Here is a 26,411-nt window from a genome sequence, read left to right on the forward strand (position 1 = left end):
TTCCATGGTTTTAATAGAAATTAGGTGTTTTCTGTTTATTCTTCCATGAAATGTAAAAACAAAGAAAAATTGCCAAAGCCAACTGTCTATCATTATGTTCCTGGGGGAGCCAACCCATGTTCCTAATTGTACTTTAATGTGGCAATTTGTCATATACAAATATAGATCTTTATATACATCAACTGAGTTACATATTAGTTTATAACTAAAAGTCATTGTTGAGTGTGTCATAGAAAGTCTTGAACTTTTTCAGACACCAGGAGAAGTGGTGTAAAGCCTGAACTATGGTCAATACCTAACAGAATTGGCTCTTGAACAAGAATCAGTTCTTATCAACATCAGTGAAAATGGTGAAAATAATTTGGCTGGAGTCAGACCTGTGTACAAAGAATTTGATTTTGCCAGGACTTGTGTGCACACATTTGACTTCACACACTTGAACAGCTCTCATGGCTGCTTATTTGAGTGAACCTAATCTGTTTGATTTAATCTTTGTGGGACTGGGACCCAAATGAGTAATTAAAATAAAAATAATTGGTTTGCTTAAATTTCAATCCCATTTTTAATCAGCGGTTGGAATTTCAGCTAGTGGAAGTATAGTAGCCACAAAATATGCCTTGAAATGCATATGTTGCTAAAGAATATTAATTTTCTTCATTCTTGAAGGGACTTCCCCCACCTCCAGGCCTCTCTTGCAAAGATTTTGCATCCTACATACGAGAGTGATAAGAGAGGAGATGTCATGTTCCAACATGCACAACTTTTCAAACACTAAAAATAAATGAAAAATTCTGTAAGCTGGCTTACCGCTGCCAACGAGCAGTCCAAACTTGTATTTTACATGTTTCTGCGGATTTTATAAGCCTGTTTGCTGAAATATTTAATGTAGACTAAATTCCTGTTATTTACTTGCTAGCGGTCTCATATACAAATAACGTAGAAGTTTTGAGACCTAGTCTTTGGGGGACCCAGCCATTGACTGATGTGTGGTATGTGCAGTGGAACTTTATGAGTAAGGTTCGTCCAAACAGTACAGATCAAAGTTAAGTGGCAGGGCATTAATCTGGGTTGCAAATTTGGCTAAATTGTGTCTGAACACTCATAACACAGCTCCTGGGTAGATGTAAGAATTCAGCATTCATGATCTGGGGACAAAGGGGCTGAAGTCAAACAGCACTATGAAAAAAATCAACTCCCCTCCTAGCAAGAAAGCCAATTAAACTAGTAAAATTTTGTTGAAACATTCTGAAACTCCTCTGTACCGCTCTTTATCTCCACATGGTCTCCATCCCTATACAAGAATAATTGCTTATTTGGATAATAATAGGATTAGGGCTCAATTTTGTGACAGGAGTTTTGCCGTATTAATGTTTGCCAAGTGCTAGTATTGCTCTTATTACCATGACCTTGAAAGGATATGTAGGTACCAAGAGCACAACGGTCTTGCAGGACTGTGTCATAAAGTAACTCTCTGCTCATCCTTGCTGTAAGAGAAAATTAGAACGGGGCTACAGGTGGAAAGGCCTCACCCATGGTGTAGCTCCCTTAATGACACATGGCTCCCCAACTCAGTAGTCTTGACAGCTGGGTGTTTTGACCAACTTCAAAGTGCATTCTGCACCGAACAGCACTTTGTTATTTTCTACCATAAAGTAATAACTCTCGAGTGATCTGGACTGATTTCCTTAGCTGTATACGATGTCAGCTGTGTGGTGTCAGCCAAGATCCCTTCTGGTGCGTGTTTTTGGCTGCCCTTGGTCGGGGCGGCCGCGCTGACGGGACGGCGGGGCCCCGCTCAGTCCCTGCGCCCCCCGCCGCCGGTGGGAGCTGGGCCCGCCGGGGGCTGCGGGGACGTACCTCGGAGCACAGGGCAGGGCACCGCCACACCGCCGGTCACGCCGGGGGCCGAGTGCAGCCCAGGCTCCGTTACGGACGCGGTGCCCGCGGCCTCACGCGCCTTCCAGGCCGGTAACTTAAAGCCGTTGCCGACGGGGGCCGGGGGCGCGGTGCCGCCGCCCGGGGCGGCGTGAGCGAGGTCTATCGCCGCTGTGCTCCGGCTGCTCGGGGCGCCGGCTGTCGGCACGGCCGGGCCGCGCGTGTGGCACCGGGACCTTCCTCACGGCCTCGGGGACGGACGGTGCGGGACGGGCCGCGCGGGGACCGAGGCGCGCGCTCGCTGCGCGAGGGCGGCGGAGGCGGGCGCGGCCGTCACGGCGCCGGCCCCGCCCCGCGCCCAATGGCGGCCCCGCCCGCCCCGCCGGGGTTACTGCCGGGCTGGGGGCCGGGCCGGGGGCCGGCTGGGCGGGCACGCGCCTCTCCCGCACCCGCCTCCTCGCGCCCCCTCCGCGCACCGCGGGCCGGGCAGCAGTGGCCGGCGCTGGGCAGCCTCGAGAGGGCTGCGTTCCCGTCCGCTCCCATCCCGGCCGGCGCTGCCCATGGCGTAGCCGCGCTGCTGCGCGCCTGCCCCGCGCCTGCCCCGCGCCTGCCCCGCGGGACGCGGCGTGGACGGACCTGCCGCCAGGTGGGTGCGGCGGCTCGGGCCGGGCGTCCCGCGGGGGTGCCCCGTCCGCTGGGGCGGGCGCCTCCCGGGGTGTCAGCCTGGCGGGCTGAGCGGGACGGTCCCGGGGGCCCCCGCGGAGCTGCCGGGCGCGGGGTGCGGGAGCTGCCCGGGCCGGTCGGAGCCCGCGCGGGTGCGGGGAGCGGCGCTGGGAGCGGCGCTCCCGGCCGGACCGTGCGAACCGCGGGCTCCGGGTGGGAACTGAGGAGCGAGCCGGGAGGTGAGCGGCTGGTGGGGGGAAACTACAGGTGTCCCGGCGACAGTCACCGTGCCTGGCTGGCTGGAACGTGCTGGGCGAGTTGCGGGCACCGAGCGAAGCCCTGTGCGGATGCTCACGCCGGTGTGTGCGGGGTCCTCGTGTCATCCTGGAGGCCAGGTGGGAACTCCGCGGTGTACGAGCAGAGTGAGAGTTTTGTGTGAGGATAATACATGTCCCGTCATTGCCATTTCACTGAGGAGCTGTTGACCTGTGGGATTTTCTGTTGCATGTTTTGCAGGGAATGTACTGGAGTCAATTCACTGCAGCCTTCTCAGTTCATCTCTCCTAGTAATAATAAGAATGTGCCAATAAAGTTATATGTAAATTAAGTGAGTTTTTAAATATGAACTTTACTCAGATTCAGGTGCACTTAATATTCTGAAATCACTGTTATTGGCATCAAACAGCACAGGAGGTGATACTTCTTTTCAAAAGAAAGGACTTTAGGTGTAGCTGCATGTGTAGTTACACCTTTTCCACTTGCTGTGGATGTAACCAGGTATAAATCTACTCATCTCAGTTTTGTTAAGCTGTAGCTGTTAAAATTTACTTGCTATCGTTTATTATTTTCTTCTCATATGTAGTATCATCAGGACAGTTCAGTTTTTAGAGACCTCCTGATAGGGTTTGTAACCTGTTAGACACTTGGATGAACAAGTGCCATGATTTTGTTCTAAGAAAAAGTTTTTCTGGTTGGATCTGTATTTATACCAAACTAAGTTTTTATTTACTTTTTTTTTTTTTCTTTTTGATGAGATTGAACAGGCTGGTATTAGACCCCCACTGGGGAGAAAACCCAGAGTGACAGAGCTGCCTGCTCATTAATTGTAGGACCAATTAGATTTGTCTTACAGTGACCTGGAGGACTCATACTATTGTAGTCTCGTATGTGGAAGACTTTAAACCTGTACATGTAAATGAAACATCTTCCTAAGACAAAATCTATTTATTTATCACTTCTTTCTAAGATTACTTTATTTCTCTTACAGTCCATGTTTTTCTCCATGAATGCCAGGCACGACATGAATTGGTAGCTGGGTTTTAATTAGCACTGTACTGGTGTCCTGTTAAAGTGTTCCCAGCAAGAGTGTTAGTAAAATGTTAATTGGAAGATGCTTATTCGTTTGAAGAGCTCCAGTTTAACCCATGAAAGCTTACAGGGCTTGAGTTCCAGCTGAGGAGGAGCTGCTCCTCGACTCAGACCTGGGCCGACACCAACTGCTGCAGCTGGTGCTCAGCTGGGGGAGGAAGGGAGGGACGAGTGTTGAACGGGGGGCAGGTCGTTGGCTTCCTTCAGTGAAGAGTCCTTTACTCTGAAACTTGCTTCCCCCAATTGTTTGCTGCAGTCCAACCTTGTTAACTTTAAAGTGACACTTCAAATTTTTCTCTCCTGCCATGCTTTCTGTCTCTGGGGAGGTCTCGTTTGGTTGTTGATACTGATGCACATTTTGTGTGTCCAGAGCCTCACCTGGTCAATGTGTAAATGATATCCACCATGGATCTGAATTCTTTTAAGAAGTAAGCTTCAAGGTTTTTTTTCCTGGCCTGCAAAACATCTTTTCATACCCCAGCATCTTGATGCCTACCTCAGGAACCATGTTTGGAGTCAATTGCTAAACCAGCAGGGGGAACACAAAACTTTCTGTCTATAAAGTCTCTCTTCCTACCACAGTTGCAATTTGTTAAAACTTTGGGCCTCTACTTGTGATAGTATTTCTTTAAAAAATGAATGTCAATTTACTTAGACTTCCCTCATGCATTGCAATAAACACATAATTTTTGAAATCTTATTTATTAATTTTCTCTAGCAGGCCTGTCTCCCACTCTTCTGAATGGATTTTTTTTTTTTGTCATATTAGCCATAACTGGACTTGCAAAAACATTAGAGGTTTATTTGAGAGAAATTTCTCTTTGAAGATGTTTGAAGTGAAGTAATTAAACCTAAGGAATGATATTTTGAGTAATCCCGTAAGTTTTAGATAACGAACTAGACAAAATATTTTCACAGTGAAACTGCTACAATGTCACATTTATGATTGTATATAGACATCCTGAGAGTTAAAGTTGAGTTGCAAAGAAGTTGTATTCTCACAAGAAACTATTTCTAGTATTTAGGGTTTCCATAAGAGAAAATATTTTTAGATACTCTCTTACGTTTTAAGAAGTCATTAATAGCTTATTTTTGTAAAGGTCAACTGACGCTCTCAGCACAGATCAATAATGATTTTCCTTTTGGATTTGTGTTGGTGTAATGATTGGTTAAGTATTTTGTACCAGGAATACTGATGTAAAGGCTGTTGCCAGAGAAGGTTTTGTGGATGACTTGCATCAAGCCATATTGCTTTCTGGTCTGTGAAGTCGGATGCAGCCCAATGGCAAACATAAGGTATGGATATGCATACAGATGGCTGAATGCTAAGTGAAGTATGGGAATTTGCATCATGTCAGCTATTCCCCAGTAGAAGCTGGGGAATGGACTCTCACCCTTCTGTAAATGTGAGATATCTTGCTGCTAATACTTGGTGTTAAGCCATCTTTTATTGATGGTGGGATAAAAACATGCCAGGGAGCATTTTTCACGGAGTAGCCAATTTGCTGCTTGTGAGTGATAGCAGTTGTATATTCTCCCAGCATTAGGTGTTAGAGCAAGTGGAGACAAAATGTAGTTCAGCTGAACTGACAGTCCCAGGTCAGGTTTAAAGGAAGAGATGTAAGCTCCTCTGGTTCTGGAATGGCACTGACTGCATACTGAAGTATGAAATGAATATGAGTTTTCTTCCCACTGTTTCAGTGACCAGGTATATGTGTATTCCAGTGGCCATGCATTCTTCTCTTAAGGGCATTATGGGTTGTTGCCAGCTGCTGAAGGTACAAAACAGTGTATGTTAAATTCCATTGATAATCTCCCTCCTCCGTTGCTTTCATGGAGTAAAAAAACTTTCTCCCCAGGTGTTTCTCTGACTTTACAAATTACACACTTCAGCATCTCAAAGTGAGATTTCTGTTTTCATGTTATTTGAAAATAACAGTAAAGCTTTGCCTGATATATCTTACAGTTCTTTTGTTTGATACCTCCAATAATATTCTGTTAACATTTAAGACATGAGTTACCAAGTCTTGGGCAATTTATGTGAATCTCAGAAAATACTCTGTGGGATACAGATTGCAAATATCTTTGCAGTCGCATTACTTTTGATCTAGATCCACAAAATATTTGTGCATTATAAATAGGCATTACTTCTATAGCAGTAATATTTGTGGTGATTAACAGCGGTATGCTAGTTTCTAGCCACTTCATGAATAGAAGCATGTTTTGCCATAAAAATGTACTAGCAAAGAAGTAGTGCAATTGGAATTGCTTTATCCATAACTGTGGATTCACATTTTTATGTGCTGGCAGTCATCCAACAGAGCAGCATTTCTTGTGCTATTACAGCAACAATTAACCCTGTGGTAGCCAAAATGAAACAGATTTACATATCTCTGAAAATCAATGAAGGAGGGACTTTAAAGCTGCCACTTCAGTTTATAGTCCATATTTTTTAATTTCCAGTATCACAAAATAATTTTTTTTCAAAAGAACTTACTTTGTGACCTTGATTAGTCAGATTTGTCCAGTTCAGCAGAGAACATTTTATATATTGCATTGTAAATGTAGTATTGTTGACTTGTACTGCTTAAAAATGATTATACCTGGGAAGATAGATAAGTTTCTGACGTATCTATAATGAAATAAATGGGGTTATTTTAGGAAAATATGAAAATAATTATTCCGTCTTCATTCTGTGAGTAGTACTTTAAAATGGGCTATACCTCTTTATAATTAACAAATTTAATTCCATTATGTTTATCACTTCTCTTTAATAGTCTGCCTAATTTCAGTACACTAGTTGGCCAAGTTCAGATTTTTTTCTTTTTCCTTTCCTGTTGCAACACATTGTAATATTTTGGGAGTCAGCTGGAAAGGATCCCTCTTTTAAATAATTTCAGTTGTGACCTTGCAAGAGACCTGTTTAGGTTGCAGGAGAATAGCTTATCTAGAGGTCATGGGTCTGAAACAGGTTAATTATAGAGCTACTGTGTGTAGGTTGTTTTTCTGCACAGAAGGCAGTAGGGTCTGTGATACATAAGGTGTTGTTAATGATTCTGAAGAATAATGGCAATTCACTTATTTTCTGATTTCCTTTGTCAGCACAGTAATTTTCTGTTGGAAATCAGTGAGGTTTATTGTGTGTGTGAGGAACAATAAAAAAAATCCCAAAGTATCCCGTGAGCTTATTGTATAGTATAAATCTGCTGAATTTGTGTATATTTCTTTGCCAGGAAGCTGGAGGTGAATTGAAGACCAATATGTCCTCTTTTGTCTTAGATTTATACAAGTAATTTGTTAGACTGTAGCTGCATTTGACCAGAGCATGACTAAGAACTATAGTAGTGTGTTGTCACCAATGCAATACATTGTTTTGACAATGATTTGAATTACAAAACAGCTGTTGTGGAATTTGAAAAGATGGACCTTTTCTTGTTTTGAGGCTGTTGCATTAATGGACCAAGTCACTCCCCCAGTATGTACAGCTCCTGTTCTGTGATGGATTAGTTCCTCCCTCCAGCAAGGGATTTCTCCTTACAAGTGATCAGTGTTTCTGAATACCTGGGGATCTGGTGGTTTGGTTCACTCCAGTGATGAGATGTAGTGGCATACAAGATGCACAGATTGTTTTTCAGAGTATAGGAATTTATTCCGGCTTTCCCTCTCCCTATACTTGTGCTCAAAGATTTTTGCAGTCTTTGATTGTACACTTAATGTAAAATGATTAAAGGAAATTCTGAATGGTAAAAATTTTATGGGAGTGTATCTCCATTCTGAGTGGAATGTGATAGTGATGCATATCTTGACTGAAACAAATGCTCATTGAAGTGCTTGTAAATAATAATTTTTATGAAAAAAGGTTTTGCCCTAACCTGAACATGTTTTTCTGCCCAACGAATTGAATTATACCAGTTATATAACAGACAGTTAGGGAGAGGGTAGATTACCCCTACACAAAGGGAAACTCCTTTTGACTCATTCTTTTAACTGTGTGGCATTTTAAGGTCTTCCCTATTTGTGTGGGAGAAGTTTCCTATCTGTAAGATGAGCATCTGAAAGTTTAGTGGGTAACACTGAACTTTTGACAAATGTGTTTATCTTGCATTCTTGTTTAACAACTTTAAGAAATAATCTATTGATCTAACTGCCTACTAGAGTATGCCTTAGAGACCAAAATTCTTCTTTTGTTGTTCTGTTTTGTTCATTTGGCTTTTTTTCCAAAATGTGGTTTTGATAATGCATGCAATTAACTTTAAAATACCTAGCAGTTAATATTCTAACTTGTTAATTTACATCCTGTAGTATCTTATGGCCCATGGCAGTGAGGAGGGCTGGCTTGTATCACCTTATCCAATTCCTGTATAGTGGGAAGCACTGATTTTCAATCCTGTTCACTTATTTGCTAACCACTTATTTTTTGTTTGTTTTTCCCTTCCCAAAGAGGGTTGCATCCTTATATAGCAAATTTATGGTTAATGCTGTAGTCTTGCTTTTCATCATTACTCTCTGTAGGTTTCTCACAATTAACCTAGACAATTTTTGGTATTTATTAGGTTATGGTTTCAAAACTACTCTTCTAAATGTGTAGATATAATTTCAAGATTTTAAAACCACCAGTGATTGATTTAGGGTTTTTTTCCTGGTAGGAAGGTCCCAAGCAGAATATTTCTAGATGCAGTTCTAAGGTTTTGGAGTTCAGTCTTGAAAAAAATAACAGTGTGAAGCATTCATTGACAGAGTAATATGCTGAAACCTTTTACTCGGAGTGGAAGAAGCCTTGCTGAGTTGTTGGTAACTTTACATACTGCTGTGGCTTCAGTTCTACAGAGGTACCTTCCCTAGGGTTATATCTGTCTTGATAGGTGCATTAGAGCTGTTATCTGTTTAGTTTAGGTGTGCAATTAGAAACTGAGCCAAGTAAAACTTAAGATAAATGAAATTTCTGTGAGGTTGTTGGCTGCTACTGTGTTCGTGAAGAGTAAGATAGCCCAGTGCCAGGAAACCTATTCTGTTTCCAACTAGAAACCATAGAAAAGTAAGTAATTAGTCCAGAGAAATTTAACTGTGAGAAGGAAAGGTTGTAGAGACTTTTTTGTCATGCAATTTATGATGATCTTGCTAAGCCTGAAGATTCCTGTTTCTAGTGCACTCTTTTGTTTTGGGGTAAACTTTTCAGAATCAGCAAGTCCCATTTAAAAAATGTGAGCCTGGTTTCTCTGTTAATTGTGGTGAGATAGTACTGGTTAATTGGGTTTGGTGGGAATCTGAGTTTTATTTAAATGTACATCTGACATTTCTTGGGTTGCCATGTGTTTATGTATGTATGTTTCTAGGCATCTCTGTTTTTTTCTTCTTCTGCTATCTGAATGTATATCAGGAGGATGGCATATAATTGTGCTGCTGGTATTCCCTGTAGGAGCAGTGAGATTTTTTCATCCATCTTTTAACTAGAAGATGGAAGCAGAATGCTTAAAGTAGTTGTCTTTCTAGGTGGGTGTTACAGGGTCACTGCTGTGGCCATATTGGGGTACTGTCATGACTTTTTTGCTTGTGAAAGAATAGACTACTTGTGAGTTGGACAGAAAATAACATGGCAGAAGCTGGCAGTAGATGGCAGATTGCTTGAGCCATTACAGTATAATGGCTTGAGCCATTATAGTACAAGAATTGTGCAGCATCCAGCATCTTGTTTTCTCCACTCCTGTTAGTGATGTTCTATGTAGGATGTGCCTGAGGGCTCTACGTTAAGGTAGAAAAGTTCTGATTTGGTACTGAGTTTGTATGTAGGGTGTTGGTCTTGTTAAACTCTGTCTGAAGTGCTGTCTGTGCTCCCTTCTGTAGAGGTTCAGTAACCTCTAGGAATTTCTGCTGCTGTCAAAAAGCAATCTGTTCCAGTCTACTCCTTGTGGAAGAGTCTTGGATACTCCTTCCACTAAAAGACTCCCGAAGGCACTTCCTTCCCTTCCACCTATTGAACCCTCCTGCATCCTGATCCTGTAAGAGACTATTCTCTTGTTTACACTTGGTAAGCAGAACCTTGCCCCTCAGCCTAGGAAGATTCAGCTGCATACCTCACTGTGTTGGGGGGAAGGGGAGTCCTGAGAACATATAGCAGACTAATTTTTGTCCTGTTTCTGCAAACTGTCTCTTACTTTTGTGCTGTGTTGTGCAATTGTTATTCAGCTGAAACTTCCAGTGTCTGGTGTCATCTAAACTCACAGTAATGAAGTCAGGTGATAAAAAAAAAATAAATTGTGAAGCTGAAGGGAAAGTTGGTTGTGAAATGATACTGAGAATAGACACCCTCTTCCAAACTGGATCTTCTTGCCAACTGTGGGCAAAATATGTATCAGGTAGCAAAACCAACCTCAGCAAACCATTACTAAAAAGGTAGAATGGTTTTACATCTTTTATGGACTCATTTGTGCATATTTTGGGGCTTCCTGTAATTTGACAGGCTACATTGTAATACATTAATAAGAAAATAAATAAACAAAATGTTAAAACAAAAGTCACATGGAGTAGAGGGGCACAATTGCTAAATGGCATAAAGCATCTTCCCTTGGCACTTATCCAGTTCCCATAGCCTTTAACTGTGACTTGTTGAAATGTCCCATTACAAGCACAGCAGCATGTGAACTGCAGGACATCAGAGTTACTTTTTCCCTGGGCTTTTGATATGTCAGGATTTTTAGTTTTATTACTATTCATATATTCCCTGAAAACGAAACCACTTTGTTGTTTCTAAACCAGAATCTGTCCCCTTAATAGTTTATGAATAAGTTACTGTTTTGAGTTCTGAATGTGGAACTTCGTGTATACGCCTTGAACATAGGCATTAAAAAAGTACATATTTTTAATTCCACATGAATATTTGCTAATTCTGTTAGTCATCTTTCTGACCTGTATGTGTGCAAATCACAGAGAATTGACAGAGGATAAATGTCATCTAATAAAAAAGAAATCTGCAAAAATGCATATTTAATAGGAGTAGGGTTATTAAATAAACTCTTTCAAGAACTGTTCTGTTTGTAAGTTTATAGAACTGCTTGTATAGCTAACCATTTGTGTTGGTTTTTTTCTTGAGCTTGACTGTACTTGATTACAAATGATTGGCTTTTTTACTTACACATGGAGTGCATGTATTCATTGCATTCACATAGGGAACCAACTGGGACAAATGGGAAAAAAACCTGGTTAAATAAGTTAAATGGTTGCCATGCGTAAAACAAGCAAACAGAAAGTGAAAAAGCTTTGGCTGTGAAGGCGGCCTTGGATGGCCTAGAATCTTGGGTTCGTGTTGCTATGGCAAAACAACACAAAGGGACAGATCCTGCTGGCTTCACTCAAGTATCCCCATTCACTTTGTTGGGACTTGTGATGTGACTTAGAGGAGGATTTTTGGCTGGCTTTGGTAGAGAAGTGTTTGTTAGCAGTGTTTTAGAGATCTGTGCTGCCTCTGGCACCAGGCATGGGAGGAGGGAACTACCAGAGTCCAGGTAGATAAGGAGGAGAGGAAGTGGAAGTTGTTCTTCAGGCAGTAAAGGAAAAGGTTGGACAAGGAGGAGGATAGAGTTAAGGCAAGGGAAGAATTTGTATGGGAAAGATAGGTGCTGATTAATGAAACAGATGGTGATGACTGGGGAAGAGGGTTAGAGGAACAGAAATAAAAGGGGAAAATAAAACAAAAAGATTCTAATTCAACAATAAATGTGGCACTGATTTCAAGAAGAATAATGTGTAATAGGTACTTGGCCAGAAATACAGAAATAGGCTGAGTAGGAAAGTGCTTAAATGTCCTGAAGACAGAGCTTAATCCTAGGGTGTACAATGGGTCATTTTCATTTGTAGTTCTTCAAGCACTTTAGAGCAGAGTCTCATCCCCTTTTTGGAGAGCAGTAGGCAGGTGTGGGGGTGGATACATTTCTACTGGTGTCAGAGCAGTGCAGAATGTGATTTCTTAGTAACAAGCCATCCATAGACCTCAGAGCCTTATGGCCTGAGAGTGCGTGTCAGTGAGGGCTGGGATGTCCCTAGGGAAAACTGCTTTTTTAAGAGTAAGCAGCATGCTTCTCACCTGTGAATTCTTTGGTCATGTTGTAGTATTGAAGGTGACGTTTTAGTTCAAAGAATAGCTTTAAAAAATCCACAGAAGGCTGGGATTCTGAGGATGAGTAGCAGATTTTTATGAAAAAAATTATTTTGATTAGTGAAAGGCAGAGAGATACAGTAGTGTACTCAAGTGATCTGTGTTTTGTGCTTACTGCTGCTGGCTCTAACAAATGCAGATTCCTATAAATACCACTGAGTTAAGGAGCATCTTTTGTCCTCTAGCTTAGCATAACAATGTTATCTGTTCTTCTATTCAGCGCATTTTGGTGTCCTCCCAAAGCATCATGCTTTTCACTGTTTTCTAGCTAAGCTTTATGCATCAAAATTCTCATGGACATCAGAGGCTCCTCATTTAAACCAAATTAAAACCTCATGCTGTCTTCCCTACTTGTCCTCATGTACTTCATAATGTGTTTTCCCCTTTTCCATTCCCCCAGTCTTCCTTTTAACCTAATAAAATCTAGTGGTAGTAAGATTCTTCCTATGTCCCCAGCAGTGCTCCTTCCCCATTGCATCTGCAAACTGATATTTCTCAACGAAACAGGCTCTTTGTGTTTTTTGGACCATTGCTTTTACCAGGACTAGTGGCCTTTACAACAGCAAACTTCAGTGAAAATGGCCCCAGCAAACAGCGCCTCTTAGTCTTCTATGGCTCTGGCTGCAGATGTCTTCTTTTACCAGCCTTCCTTGTAGCTGGTAGTATAAAGCATGAAAACATTGTTTAGTAAACCCAAAGCTCTGATGTTGTCTTCTCTTCCTCTTCCTCATTGGGATTTTTTGGTTATACTTTTAATATGCCCTTTTGTGATCTCAGTTACAAAAATAGCCATGCAGATATACCCCAAAGGAAAAGATGATTCTCTCGGAAATTTCTTTTTAATCTCAAGTTGACTAGCAGTTGTGTTTACTTCTTGGATAAATAGTTTAGGTTCCTTATCCCTTTGCACAGCTTTCTTATCTTATTTCAAAGGAAATGTTTCCCTATTTTGTGGACTGCCTCAGCTTTTCCTATTTCGCAGGTTTCACGTATTCTTTTAGTGACAGCAGGTTTCATATTGAAGCAAAATCCAGGAGATTTTGCACCACAACTGAATTTTTCACACCTTTTTTTTTATTTTTAAATTTGTTTCTCTTTGGTATAGTCAGATGGTCAGTTAGTAGTAGCTTTGTAGCTGAGTCCTGTCACAGGTGAGGATGATCAGATTTTGCAAAATACTGACAAATTGCCTCCTTAATAGGTTTATTCTTAAGTGAGTTATTGGTAGCAATTTCGTCTATCTTTTGACTTGGGTTGCAGCTGTGTAGCTGACTGCTTGGATATCAGTCATCCTAAAGTCATGAGACTCACTGTCAGTTTGTCACCTTTTCACATGGCTTGATATCTGCCCTCCTTTTTAAGTTTGTGAGTGCACATCTTCAAGCAAGTGAGCTCAGTCTTCAGAAAGTTCTTCTGAATTTTCATATACTGCCTACTCTGAGTTATACCTTGTAAATGTTACTGGTCAGTGGATTCAGTAGGAATCAAATCACTCATACCGATGGAAATGTGTATGTATTCTCTTTCCCTTTTAAATTATCGTTCCCAAATCAAAGTTGAATTGAAACTTGACATTTTAACACATTTAGGTGGTCAGGCCAGAATGGGATTCTGAGCAGCATTGCTTTCTCTCCCATTCTTTCCCTGTGTTCACTATTTCTGCACAACTCTGTGCCTTAAAATGTTGCTGAAGAATGAGAGGTTTCTGCTGATGGGAGCATGATCTAAGTAATGTCCCTGCTGAATAAACCCATGGAGAAATGCTGCAGAGGAGTTCCTGGTGTTTTCCTCGTAGCCCTGGGAGTGCAGGTCTAGGTGCAGGTTTTCGTTGTGCAGACTTTGATGGTGCGCAATGCGGCACACGCTGTATAATGGAGCCCAGCCTTTTGTCTTTGTACTTCATTCCATTTTAATGTCAGCAAGAATCTTTTATATGCTATTCATGTTGCCACAGTTTCGATGCTTTTAGTCCTGACTCAGCATTTTCCTATCACCTAGAGCTGTGATGGCGGTTTGTAGTTGCTTGTGTTGCTTTATGGTGAGTGTTAGTGGTTGCCAAGGCACCATCTGTCATCTTCTGCTCCAGAAGGCTGGCAGTGAAATAAAGTAGATAAGATTTTTTTATTTGACTGAACACAATACCAACATTCTGGTGCCTTACCTTCTTGATAGGTAGTCTTATTCTAGATATTTAGATGACTGAGAATACGTTAAAAAAAAAAAAAGTGGAAGAAGATACTGTGGATCTGGTGTTTTCTCTTAAAAATCTACAGTGTGAAATTCTAGGTCCAGAATTTCCAGTGTTTTTAAGCCTTGCAGGCGTCAGCTGTACTGTCATTTTTTTGTATAGCACAATAAAGTTGTTTAACTGACCTGGTATATCGTGTCCTGAAATCTCTTAAAATAAAGATTCTGAACAGCTTTGTATTTATATTTAGTGTCAAGTGGCATTGAAGAGTTTTCAGAATTTGTCGTACTGAGAAATGATGAGTTAAATTTATTGAGTTACCCATAAATCAGCTAGAGCATATGTGAAACATTTCTCCATGCTATAATAAAGGTACCAGCAGATAAATAACCAAACAAATATTTTTACATCCCAGAGAAAGTCTGATTACTTAAAATAAACATGTCTGAGGGTGTAAGTACCATTGGCAGGCTTCAACAGGACTTCGGTATTAGTTGACAGAAGGGACTCTGGGGTTTCACTTCCAATTAGATCATAACTTGCACAGTGTATAAAATGAGAGAGCAACAGCTGCAAAGAAGTGCTGAAATACAGGAGGAATAGTAGGCTATTGGCACCTGGGTATCTGGCAATATAAAATGCACTCCCCTTTAAGAAAGAATTCTGTTTCCTTCTTACAAGAGAGACAATTTTAAATGTCTCGTAACATTTCTGTAAGTTGTATTTATATTAATATGTATTTTTACTTCTTTCTGTAGGCAATCAAAAGTCCGGAGGATTTGATTTCAAAGCACACCACAAATTTCAAAGAAAGCAAATCTACATGAAGAGCTACAAAGGGAATTGATTTGAGAAGATACAGCATTTGCAAAAATGTCTTCAAGTTGTGTGACTTCAGTGTTTGCTTTGATGGTTTTGTGCTTTGCAGCTGCAGGTAGGTGGTATTATGTAAATTATGCATTCAATGTAACCTATTGTACAGCTTCAGAATTGTTTATCAAAAATACTTTTTCATGCTGGAAAAATGTAGGTCAGCTAAAGTTTATGTTTATATCTAGGTTTTACATAAAACTATTGTGATTATAACTGCATCATATATGATGTGAGAAACAATGCTGTTCCTATAAGAATGGTTTTTTGCACCTGTGTTCACCCTTAAAATAATTTAAGAACTGCAGTAGTAATGTAAGTCATTTAGGTTATTTACCTATTTATTTAAAGAAAGAGAACTGCATGGTGCATGGATGTAGGGTAGGGTTGCTATGGAAGCCTTTGGGAGAGGAAGCAGGGTAGCTGTGCCAGCATGATGAACTATTTGCTCTGTCAAGAGGCTAGATTTTATTACCCTAGGTGCAGGGTTGTGCTAGTGAAGTTGAGCTAGAGTCTCTCTACAGAGCTGAGCTGAAAGGGTTTACCAGCTCCATTCCAGCTTCAAGACCTATAATCTGGAATTAAGTCACAATTATTTGACTTCATAAAAAGAAATGTCTGACAAAATCCCAGAAAAGTTCATAATAGGTCACTCAGTCCATCCATCCTTCCTGCCTTGTTGGGATAAACCTCACCTTGGTCATTCCTGAGAGTTGTCTAATCTGTTTTATAGTGAACTGTCAGTGGTGATGGCAAAAACCTTTTAATAACAGTTGTCAGTGTTGCTGGAGGTCTTGTAGTTAGGAATATGCATTGCTGTTTGTGGGGATTTCTCCTGTCACACTTTTTGGCCTATGGATTTTTTAAAACAGTATGTTGCAATAACTTGTGATGGAGAAAGGAAAGATCTGTGGAGTTCAAGTACCTAGTTTATACTGCAGTTTCTTCAAGTGCTGAAGTGATTCTTCTCAGTATGTTTGTTTGTCAGAGTTCTTTCTGTGGTTGCAAGGGGAAGCCTCTTATGTTTCCGGCTTGCATACAGTGTGGGTCATTGGAGAAGATGCCAAGTGGATACACAGTCAGTCAAAATGAGATAGTGGGAAAAGTGCACAGTGGACAGATGGCTTGCTTAAATCTGAGATGTCCTCACTGTGGAAAAGATGACCAGCCTTGGAAGAGACAGGGCTGAGCAATTAAATGTGTTACAATTTGGCTTCCTTTCATCATCAGCGTGGAAAACTGTTGTTTCAAGCCCTCAAGCCTTGTGGGACTTTCTCTGGGTTTGACCTCCTAAGGGCATCCATCCAACATTAGTAACTTCGATTGTTTAGCAGTACGTGATGGTAACATTTTGCAATAGCTTCCTTACAGATGAACTCTCAGGGCGTGTCTGAGTGTGTCTGTGGCTGGAGCCAAGGACTTGGATGCTGGTCTTGGCTGAGAAGAGCCATTACTTGGAGCAAATCTGAATCATTATAGATGTGTAAAAATCTCCTTTAAAAGGAAGTGCCGGTGTAGAAAAATAAAAGCTTTTTTAATTTATTACAACCACAATTCTGTTTTGCTGCTGAGGAAATTGCTTGCCTAACAAGTCAGCTTACCTCTTTATGCTTTAATTAAAACACATTAAGTGTTATCAAACACGGTACTACTATTAGAAAGTTTTTCAGTGTTCAGAAACCTTAACGTATCTGTCTTGAAATTTATTGTGGTTTTTTTTTTTTTTTTTACTCCCCAATTCTGTGTTTTCCTCTGGCAACTATTCTTGAAACAAACTCTTATAAAGCCTTGGATTTGATCAAATGCTTATTCATAAGTAGAGTTACAGAATTATTTTGGCTGAAAGGGACCTCTGGAAATCTAGTCCAGCACCCTGTGTGGAGCAGAGCTAGTTTCAAATTATTTTTTTCTTGGAGACTGATTCTTCCTGCTGTCTGCATGGGAAGAACATAGGTGAAGGGAGTAGAAAGGGTCGCAGTTGGTTAGGGGAAGGTGGGAAAGCTCTGTCATTGTGGGTTTTGGCTGTGCCTGTCCTGTGGGTTTTGGTTTTCCTCCATGCTTTTTATGTTTTCAATAAGTTCTTAACGAGAACATCTAGTTAGTGTCCTTTACAGTGTATAAGGAGTGCAGTAAGATAAGAGCAATAAAGAACTGAGGGACTTCAATGAAGAGGAGAGAGAGAGAGAGATGTCAGGCAAATGTAATTAAAACTGAGGAAGGACAGCTGAAGGTTATTTAGGTAGAGCTTTTGGAACTTTGTTGAGTCCTATTAATGCAAACAGTTATACTTTAAATGCAGGAAGTTTGTGGCTATAGGTGAAACACGGGTGGGAGCAAGCAATGGGTTGTGTGGAAAAAGCTGTGGCAGGGGCCCATGAGCAGTGGTCAGAGTGATGATCAAGCTTGGCTCTTAATTACCAGTGTACAGAACCCGTGCTCTTTCAGTCTTGAACCATTAATGTACTAGTATAAATAAAACTAGAAGTCTAAATAAAGCTAGGAAGTATAAATAAAATCCCTGCGTGCTTGTGGTGAAGCCTGGGGGAGGCAGGGGGCAGCATGCCACCTCCCTAGGGTATTGATTTTTGTATATTAAGCCTTTTTCCAGCTTACTTTTTTTTTTCTGAAGAAGTGAGGCTGCTGCAGGAAAGCACACCTTTCTTTTGTTTGCCAGTCCTACACTGGCTCTGCTGCAATTGTCTTGGGGTTTTTTGCTGACTTTACAATATCTTCAGCATTCTTATCTTTTCAGATATAGGTGAGCTTCTAGACAGAATCTGTATTTAGTTTATTTCTTTCTATTCTTGCTTTTTAAGGTACTAATCTATTAAATATATATCAAAAAAACCCCAAAACCCTGGAGTTTTAAGACATGATGCACAGACATGGATATTCAAAGCTGAGCCACAGATCTGCATGTTTTTCGTGCTAATACTTGAAAAGTACACCTCACTAACTGCATTGAAAGTGGTCTGTATAAATATTCAAATAATATTTGTTTTTCTACCTCCTCATACTGCCTGGATGTATGTAGCTAAATGCTAATCTGAATCTGATTAGCTTTTATCTTATATACAGATTTCTTGTAAGCTTGTATTTATACAGCTTCAATATAACAGAAAAAGATTACAAAGAAAACCTTGATTACTGTGAGATTTTTCTTCGTGAATAGTCCAAGGCAGGATGGAGAGAAGAACTGCTGGCAAACTATCTGCCTCAGTGAAGGAATTATGTTTTTGAAGTGGGCTTAAATTAAGGTCTGGCAACCTACAGTAGGAACTCCACACAAAAACACTCAGAACTGTACACACTACAGCCTTGGATAACCTCATAAGCAAGTCTGGCTTTTTAATCTTGGAGCAAAAACATGCTCTCCTAATGTAGCTTAAATCAAAGGCTGAAACATATTTATTTTACTTGCTGGCAAATTTGTGCAGTTGGGTGCACGATGCATGTCTTGATGTCTTAGAGGACAGCTGAAACATGTATCTACCCTAGGCCCTGAGGGCCAAACCTTCAACAGGACAGGTTCTTCCATGAAGGAATGGGAACAGTTTTTAACTTGAACTTCTATTTTTCTTTTTTCTTTCCTGCATTACTATTCAACTGGAAAGAGGACAGAAGGGTGATGTAGCCTGTGGATCTACACTGGCCAAAGGTCTCGTTCCAGCCTTCTGGGCTAGATCCTCTGGTGGTGCAACTCATTCCTGCTGCTGACAAAGCAGTGCAGCCATGGCATCTGAAACCAGTCAGAATTTGCCCATGTAGTTATGTTCACTTTTCTTCAACCCCCCTGACATTGGGTATTGCCTGTGCTTGCCTTGTAGACACCTCTCCCCTTGTGACAGAGTTTCATGGTTGTGATCAGGCTGATGTCTTAAGAGCCTGTAAGAATTGGATATATTGAAGAATTTACCCATTTTCTGTAATACTGATCTTACTGACTGGTTTATCTGCTCGCATTAGGTCTGTCTCTATGGTTTTCTTTCAACAGCTCTTTACTCCCTGGTTCTCTACTGTATTGTTATCCTAGCTTTTTTTTCCTTTCTTTTTACGTACTTGTTCTTATAAGTAATCTCACATTGGTCAGAGCACGTGTGCTTCATTTTCAATAAGACTGTTCACTTGTAAGATGTATCTTTTGGATCTGTGCCCCCCAGATATGGTGGTGATGGGTGCCATGTTAATAAGTGTAACAACAGGAAGAAACAGACCTTGTCATGACATCTTTTTTTTAAAGACGAACTTCCCCTGACCTTGAACACTGTGTTTCAAAAAGCAATATAAAATCATTCAAAGCATAACAGAAAAGCCTTCCACTGGAAGTAGAAATTTTAAAAATTTCATATTAAAAAAATGAAATTAATACCAATTAAGTCACTCACACAAATTTCCTTCTACTTTAAACAGTGTTTGCTGGGTATTTCCCAGATGTAATTAAATTGTAATTTTTATTTTTTTCTCCAAAGTATTTGTTGCCAGATCCGTGGAGTTTTTTTGTTTAAATTTTGTTTAGAGGATGAGAACCAAGGGACAGAGGTTGGCTCTTGAATTTTTAGGACTGAAGTAAAGCACAGGCTGGTTCAGCTTCTGCATGGATACAGGTTTGACTCTGTACCTCTCTTTCCTTTTACCTCTTTCTCATAATCAGCTGATTTCTGCCTCCCTTGTAAAACCACCCACCGGTATCCCTTTATGGTCTGCATAGCCAGACTTTAGAGGATGAGATTAACCAGGATTTGGAACATTTGAAGACTTGCAATCTCAGAGGAGAATTAGAGGAGCAGAGGGCTGGTTCGTGCTGTGCCATCTGCCACTGCCATGCTCCATGTGGGAAAGGCTGGGAGCCCCCCTGCAGAGGGTGCAAGGGAATGGTCATGCTCTTTTCAGGAGAGGCTAATGTGCTCTCAGTTCTGAGAAGTACTGTTTAGGAACCCCTGACTAGCTTTTAAGGTGGAAATTGTTCTATTTTTTAAATATTCTTTCAGCACCCTGATGGTGATTTGAAGCATCTTAATATCAGATTGTTCATCTGATAGGGAACCAAATGATGAATTCCTAACTTCATATCAGTGAGCTTGCTGAGGTAACTTTGAGATGTCAAAATATACATAAAAAAAGATAGTTAATCTTCATTTCACACAGAAAGAAGTAATAAGTTCTGAAGAGCAAATAATGTTTTTAATTGAGCAATTTAAATACAAAGATTGATCAAAACTGGAGAGCTAGACTAAATCTGTGGGTCCCCGGACTTAATGTTTCTCCAGCACTGCTGTTTGGTGATCTATTCCTCTGTAAATTATGTTTTTAATCTGGCCTTCTGTCTGTCTTCCAGCCAACTCAGTTGAATCAAATCCTGTGCCATTTCTGTGTGGTTTGTGCGTAAATAGTATTTTTTTTTCTTCCAAACCCACGCAAAAATTCTGAAGAATTTAAAGAGTCAGGATACAGAGAAAGGTTATGTATTTTCAAAGAGGTAATTGTGTCACAGACTTGGAATGGCTTGAACTGAGCAGACTATGTTTTTCCTGTATCAGCAAGGCTCTCAAGCTAAAAACAGTTGAATTTCAGCAGAATTCTGCACAATTCTATACCCATGTGGCCCATGTGGAACAGTAGGATGTGGGGTTGTGGGTCCTGATTTAGCAAAACAACTGAATGTATGTTGAAGTGTTTGCTGAACCAGAGCATTTATCACTAAACATGAATGTCTGGTTCTTTGATTAAAACTGACTCTGGGTGATGCCAAAGGAATCCTAAGAATATGAGGCCCACAATGCAGTACTGGAATTGCGTAGATGCAGGCAAATGGCAGCATTGCTGAGGGTCTCTGGGGGGAAGTACTCAACTGATGAAAAGTAATTTTGCGGAAAATTTTATGGCACAGAATGGGGAATGGCATTAATCCTTGTCTTTCTAAGGAAATTTATTGAAGTTTTTTTGAAAGAGAAACTCGTCTTTAACAAATTCTAAGCATCACATAATTATTTTATAAATACTTTGCTAAAAATAATTCTTTTGTTTTCTGAAGGGAATTGGGAATTGGGATTTTGCTTGTAGATCTTTTAATATCCTTTCTGTATTGCAGGCCTTTATTAACTCTTTCTTAGGTTCTCCATCTGTAATCTATCTTAAAAATAACATGAACTTTTGATCCCTTTAATTAATAAGAAAGTGAAAAGGGCATATTTAGTTAACTAAAGATTGGACTTTAAGGGCTGTAGCACCCCAAACACAGCATTCCCAAATGTGATTCTGGGGTGTCTCAAGAAAAAACAGAGCATCTGCTATTAGAAAAACAGTTGCTGTTTTCACATGAAAATTGTATTGAGTTTCTGCAAGTGTTTTTCTTTTATAAGCTTCTTCCACTGAAATATATTTGCATGAATCAATGCTGTTATTTTACTACTGGTTATGTTATAGTGTAGAGAGAATATAGGGGTCAGATGTATTCCTTCAAAGAAGAGAAATAATTTCATCCTCTGTAGCTAATGACAAAAAGAGCTGAAGTCCCTTAGGCTGTAAGTCATAGGAGAGATGAATTTAGAGTGAAAAAAATATATTTAGCACAAAGACTCTGTGCCATGTTTCATTACCTGAAGGCACTGAGTTGGATTCCTCTTTGGTGTAAACTTGTTTTAAGTCAATGGAATTTCGCCAAGGATAAATTTTGACCACAGGTGACAAAAGCAAAGGTTTTTAGTAATGCCATAAAGTACAGCTGCTTCAAGCACAGTGTGCTTTTCTTCATAAGTGTACTTTATAAAAGATGGAGCTATTGTTTCCTTTTTTTGGCAGCTTCTACACTGTGAAACTTCCTAATAGGTATTTAATAAAAAAGGGATTTTACCTGTCAGGAGTGGAAATAACTAAACTGAAAATGTCATTACTCTCATTATTGGAAGGTAGCACATAGAAGAAGTAACAAATAAAGGAATTCAGGGTTAGGCAATGGAAATGTTTCTGTTTTTTTCTCTTCAGTAAAAAGTTTACTTTCATCTGGAGCAGGTTTGGTGTTTGGGTGGTGTTTTTTTGTTTTCTTTTAAAATTTTAAATTAATGTACTTTACTTAAAACTGGGAGCCAAGAATTTATTTTTATGGTTACCTTCACTTCTTTTCCTCTTTTCTTTTCCCTCACTTCCCAGATCACTGAATTTGCCTTGTATCTGGAAGGGATGGTTGATGCAATCTATTTTGGAGTAAATAAAACTTTCCTTTGTATTATTACTTTCCATTTAAATGGAACACTAACACATATGTCCTACTAGAGATGCTCAAGTTATTTTGATTCAAGCTACTAAGTCAAGATGACTTTTTTCCTTCACAAGATTGTGTGCTTTCCCTTTATGTGTAAAAATCAGTGGGGGGTAACTGGCCACTTTGTGTCACAATGCCTTGGCAGTTCTTTAGGCTGCAGATACGGTATGAAAGTGAGTAAAGGTGAAAACCTTGTTTGAAAATGTAGCTGTTGCTGAAGTAGCTTAGCATTGTTCAGTTTGGACATTTGGGGTTGCTTGGAGGAAATCTGTAGAAGAAGAACTTTAACAGCCGTGGCCACACATTGTATATATTTGTGTGTGTGTTTAGTCCAAATGGGTGATTCCTGGTTACTCTTGGGAAACATCTGCTCTGAAGGATAAAAGCTGCCTGTGGCTCGTGGTCCTGCTGGACAGGTGTGCTGCCTGCTCTGCTGGGACCACGATGGAGTGGCCCATGGAGTGATGTGCACTTTTCATTAACAGTCAATGCACAGCAGCCCTGTGTGCCCTGACGTGCATGTGGTCATCCTCTGTGGTGACTCAATGTAAAGGCCTGTGCCTGAAGGGCCTTTGTGAGAGGGTGGGCTGAGTTATGGGCTGTCAGATCAATTCTTTCCAGCTGTGGCTCAGCCCTGAACTGGACTACTGGAGAAGAGCACAGTGATGCTGGGCCACCAACTGGATCTGTTCTTCTTTTGGAGTCCCTCTTCCTGATGGCTGTAGGTGTAACCTGTGAGCCTCTGCTTTTGACTGAAAGATGAAAGGCTTGTATCTGGATTTGTGACTTTCTCTGTGATCTCCCCATGAGTCATTTCATCTCTCAGTCTTGGTCTCTTGATATGTAAAACAGATGTTCTACCCTGACATCTTCCATGCAGGACTGTGTGAAGAGCTTATGTAATGGCTTTAAAGTTCTTGGATCACATTGGAATAACTGCTATTATCTTGTTAATTCTTCAAAACCTCCCCCTGCTGTTTTTTGGAGGTATGAAAATGGCAAAAATTTTATTTCAGGGTCTGTCAGACTTCACACCTGTTTTGCTTATGTTTAGCCTCATGGATGCTGAACTGCAGAAGTTTGTTGTGATCTCTGATAAGGAACAAGGGTTGAAGTTTTGGCAAGTTATAAATTAGTTATGATGTCCTGAGGAGTGTCTTAACTCATTGCTTCTCTTTTCTCTTCCTACCATGCCAACCTTATTTCTTAAAAAAATAAATTCACTATTTTTAAAAGAAGTAGGATCCATCATACTCAATGCAAGGGGGTGAGAAATCTGAGACTGTACGCATTTCACCATTTTCAGGTGAAATGTGATTCTTTTCTGGCATCATTAGAAGAAAACTTACTCGCAGGCAGGACGCCATTGCATCCCATACATAGCTTGAGCAATGTGGTAGAAGTTAACATGTGGGTTCAGTTTCTGGCATTGGGACAGACCTTGTCTTTGGAGAGGATTTGTTAAACTATGTAATTTGTAAAAGTTGCCAGTTTTCTGCGTTTTCTGCTTTGAAATCTTAGATCAGTCTGGCAAAATTTCCTTTTATAGCACTAATGAGTTCAAAGCAGTAATTAATTGTTCTGTGGGATATTTTCACCTTCAAGCTGAAAAAGTAATGGGTATTTGCATAAATTGGCAAGAAAACTGTTCAGAGATTACCTTGGATATTACTTGTCTCAGTTGCTTTTTGGAACTAGGCCAATAGTAGTTGTTTTTCTTGCTGAAATAGTGCTCATGGCCATATTGTTCACTGCATTCGTTTTCATTCTCCCAGTGTTAATGTTTGATCTCTGTGATCACATGTATCATCACAGATGGAAGCAAGAGAGCTAAAGCAGGCATCATAGGAAGGACTCTGAGGTTTTTCAGAAGATTAAAATTGTCTTAACTGTAACACTTGACAAATGCTTCCCCAGTGTCTGCTGTTAAAAGGCCTGTTACCTGACTTCAATGATAGTAAAAAAGAACCCCCCCCCGAAATGTCAGAATAAGGAATGCTTCATGCCAGTAGCATAAAAATAAAAGCAATCCTGAAAAAGACCTGGTTCTTGCTTGTGTTCTCTTGAAATCTCTTTTCCCTTTTTGTTTTTGAAATTTGCAAAGCTAGGGGTTTTTCGAGCAATTTCATGCCCAAGATAATATCTAAGACTTCGTGATGGTTCATTTTCTATAAAATAATAAGGAAAATTAAAGTTACTTAATTCTGTGTCTCTGTTATATATACTGGATCTCAAAAGTACATTTGCAGCAGGAAGCCTGTAAGTCATCTCTTATGAATGCTAGATTGAACTTCAGCTTTATTGATATGATTCAGGAGAAAAGAATTCTAATGACACAGTTCTGAGTATTGAGTGCTTAGTGATGTTGTTAAAATCTTCTTGTATGTGGCAAAAACCAAACCAGCTCATCCTTCTGTTTGTTTCAACATCACACAAGCACTACGCAAAGGATTAACCAAGAAACTGTCTAAAACATTTCAAGTAAAAGTTGCTAACAAAGAACTCCTTTATTTTGTTCTGCCTTGAGGAGTCCTAGAATGTATCTTCCCTCTTTCTCCGAAGAAATAATAATGCACTCAAGATGGTTTTATAGGTCAAGTGTTCATGTATCAATCAAGTATCTATGATTTGACAAGATTGCTCAAAGAAAATCAGGATTTATTAGGGAGGATTTCTGAGCAATGAATCAGTCTTTTTTGGCCTAATGGACTGAAGTAATTTAATTGGAGCAATCAACATTTTTCCTACTAGTTGACTGAACTAATTGATTCAGTTCTGATACCTGTGTTGTCTTCTTGTTCCAGTTGCTTTCCTTACATTTTTGGAGGCAACCAGCCTGTATGCTTGTGTCCCAGTGCTCCCTGGTGGGATCTCTTGCTGGAATGCTCACTTGGGGATTCAGTTTGCTATTTGGTGGGCTACAAGCCCTGCAGCCAGAAAGGGTTCGTGTTCATACCTTTCTGCAGAGTTGCTACATCTTCTGCCCTTTTAATTCCATCCTAAACCAGTCAGTAGGTGTCTGATGCTGGCACAGTTGTATAGCATTATGTCTCTAGGGCAGTTTAATGGCAGAGATTTGAAGGTGGTGTAGCACACCACGTCCTGAAATGGTGTTCTCGTTTGAAGTCTTTTGGCACTCCTTCTCCATTTGTGACACGAGTTTCTTTGCTTTTTCTTCCTAGCAGCTTCTTGTTAGGTCCTCAATGCTGTTTTGTTAAATAGGCCATGGTTGGTATGGTTGGAGAGACATTTACTGCGAACCTGATGTGCAAGGGTTGTTGTGCCAATGAAGGGAAGTAATCCTTTTCCTCACTCTTCAGTGGGACAATGCAATGCATATAATGCTCTCTGCTCTCCTTTTTCTTTGGGTGTATGTTCTTCCTCCTGTGTCCAATACCTCACTCTGATTGTCTGTATCCAAGATGTGTATTAGTATGTTTTTTTAGTTGGGATGATCTCATCACTAATGAGTATTTGATGCCTTTGTAATGCTCCTAATATACACATAGAACAGCTGGCACAGACTTCTTAAACAACCATGTTTGTAATCTCCTGGATGATCTCAAAGAACATTTAAATATAACAGTGCAGTTACATTGGAAGCTTTAAAGATAAACATTTTTTTCACAGAATGGCTGAGCAGTGTATAGTGGGTGATACATGGGTCTTTCTTTGCATTTATGGTGAACGAAAACTGCAGGTAATGGTCCAAGGGAATTTACTAAACTATTAATAGTTGATAGTAAGCACAATAAAGAATTGGTAAATGAGAGTATACTCCTGTCCTTTATTTATGAATGTATTTTATTATTTTACTGTAGCCTTGTTGTCCAAAGAAAAGGGTGTTTGTGCTCAACAAGAACTCAGTCCTTTTCCAGCCAAGCTTGTGGCTCTGGTGGTAGGGCTGAGAGTAATGGGGCAGTTGAACTGCTCTGCCTGGATTCTCTCGGATTATGAGTCAGGTCTGTGTTGACGTCGGGGGGCAGGGGATGGGGGTGTTTATTATTCAATTGTTTGTATCCAGTAGAAAATGTTCATAC

At 40.3% G+C, this 26,411-nt stretch overlaps 2 protein-coding genes across 14 annotated transcripts in view; one reads left to right on the forward strand and one right to left on the reverse strand.

The window, feature by feature from the left end:
* BRDT (bromodomain testis associated) overlaps positions 1–2,189 on the reverse strand; it is a 50,940-nt gene extending 48,751 nt beyond the window's left edge. For 9 of the 11 annotated variants that reach the window (XM_064664740.1, XM_064664738.1, XM_064664736.1 and 6 more), the window contains exon 1: positions 1,858–2,188. The gene's annotated coding sequence lies outside the window, so the exon portion shown is untranslated. Of the gene's footprint in view, positions 1–1,857 lie in introns of all 11 variants that reach the window. The other 2 variants (XM_064664743.1, XM_064664741.1) reach the window with 2 other exon arrangements.
* Positions 2,190–2,328: 139 nt separating this feature from the next.
* TGFBR3 (transforming growth factor beta receptor 3) overlaps positions 2,329–26,411 on the forward strand; it is a 110,956-nt gene continuing 86,873 nt past the window's right edge. Inside the window, exons 1-2 of one of the 3 annotated variants that reach the window (XM_064664746.1) lie at positions 2,329–2,521; positions 15,002–15,177. In XM_064664746.1, coding sequence (XP_064520816.1) covers positions 15,117–15,177 — 61 coding nt within the window. In that variant the 5' untranslated portion in view covers positions 2,329–2,521; positions 15,002–15,116. Of the gene's footprint in view, positions 2,522–2,673; positions 2,778–15,001; positions 15,178–26,411 lie in introns of those variants that run through there. The other 2 variants (XM_064664744.1, XM_064664745.1) reach the window with 2 other exon arrangements.

This window comes from Pseudopipra pipra, chromosome 9 (assembly GCF_036250125.1).
Source record: "Pseudopipra pipra isolate bDixPip1 chromosome 9, bDixPip1.hap1, whole genome shotgun sequence".
Classification (NCBI taxonomy): domain Eukaryota; kingdom Metazoa; phylum Chordata; class Aves; order Passeriformes; family Pipridae; genus Pseudopipra; species Pseudopipra pipra.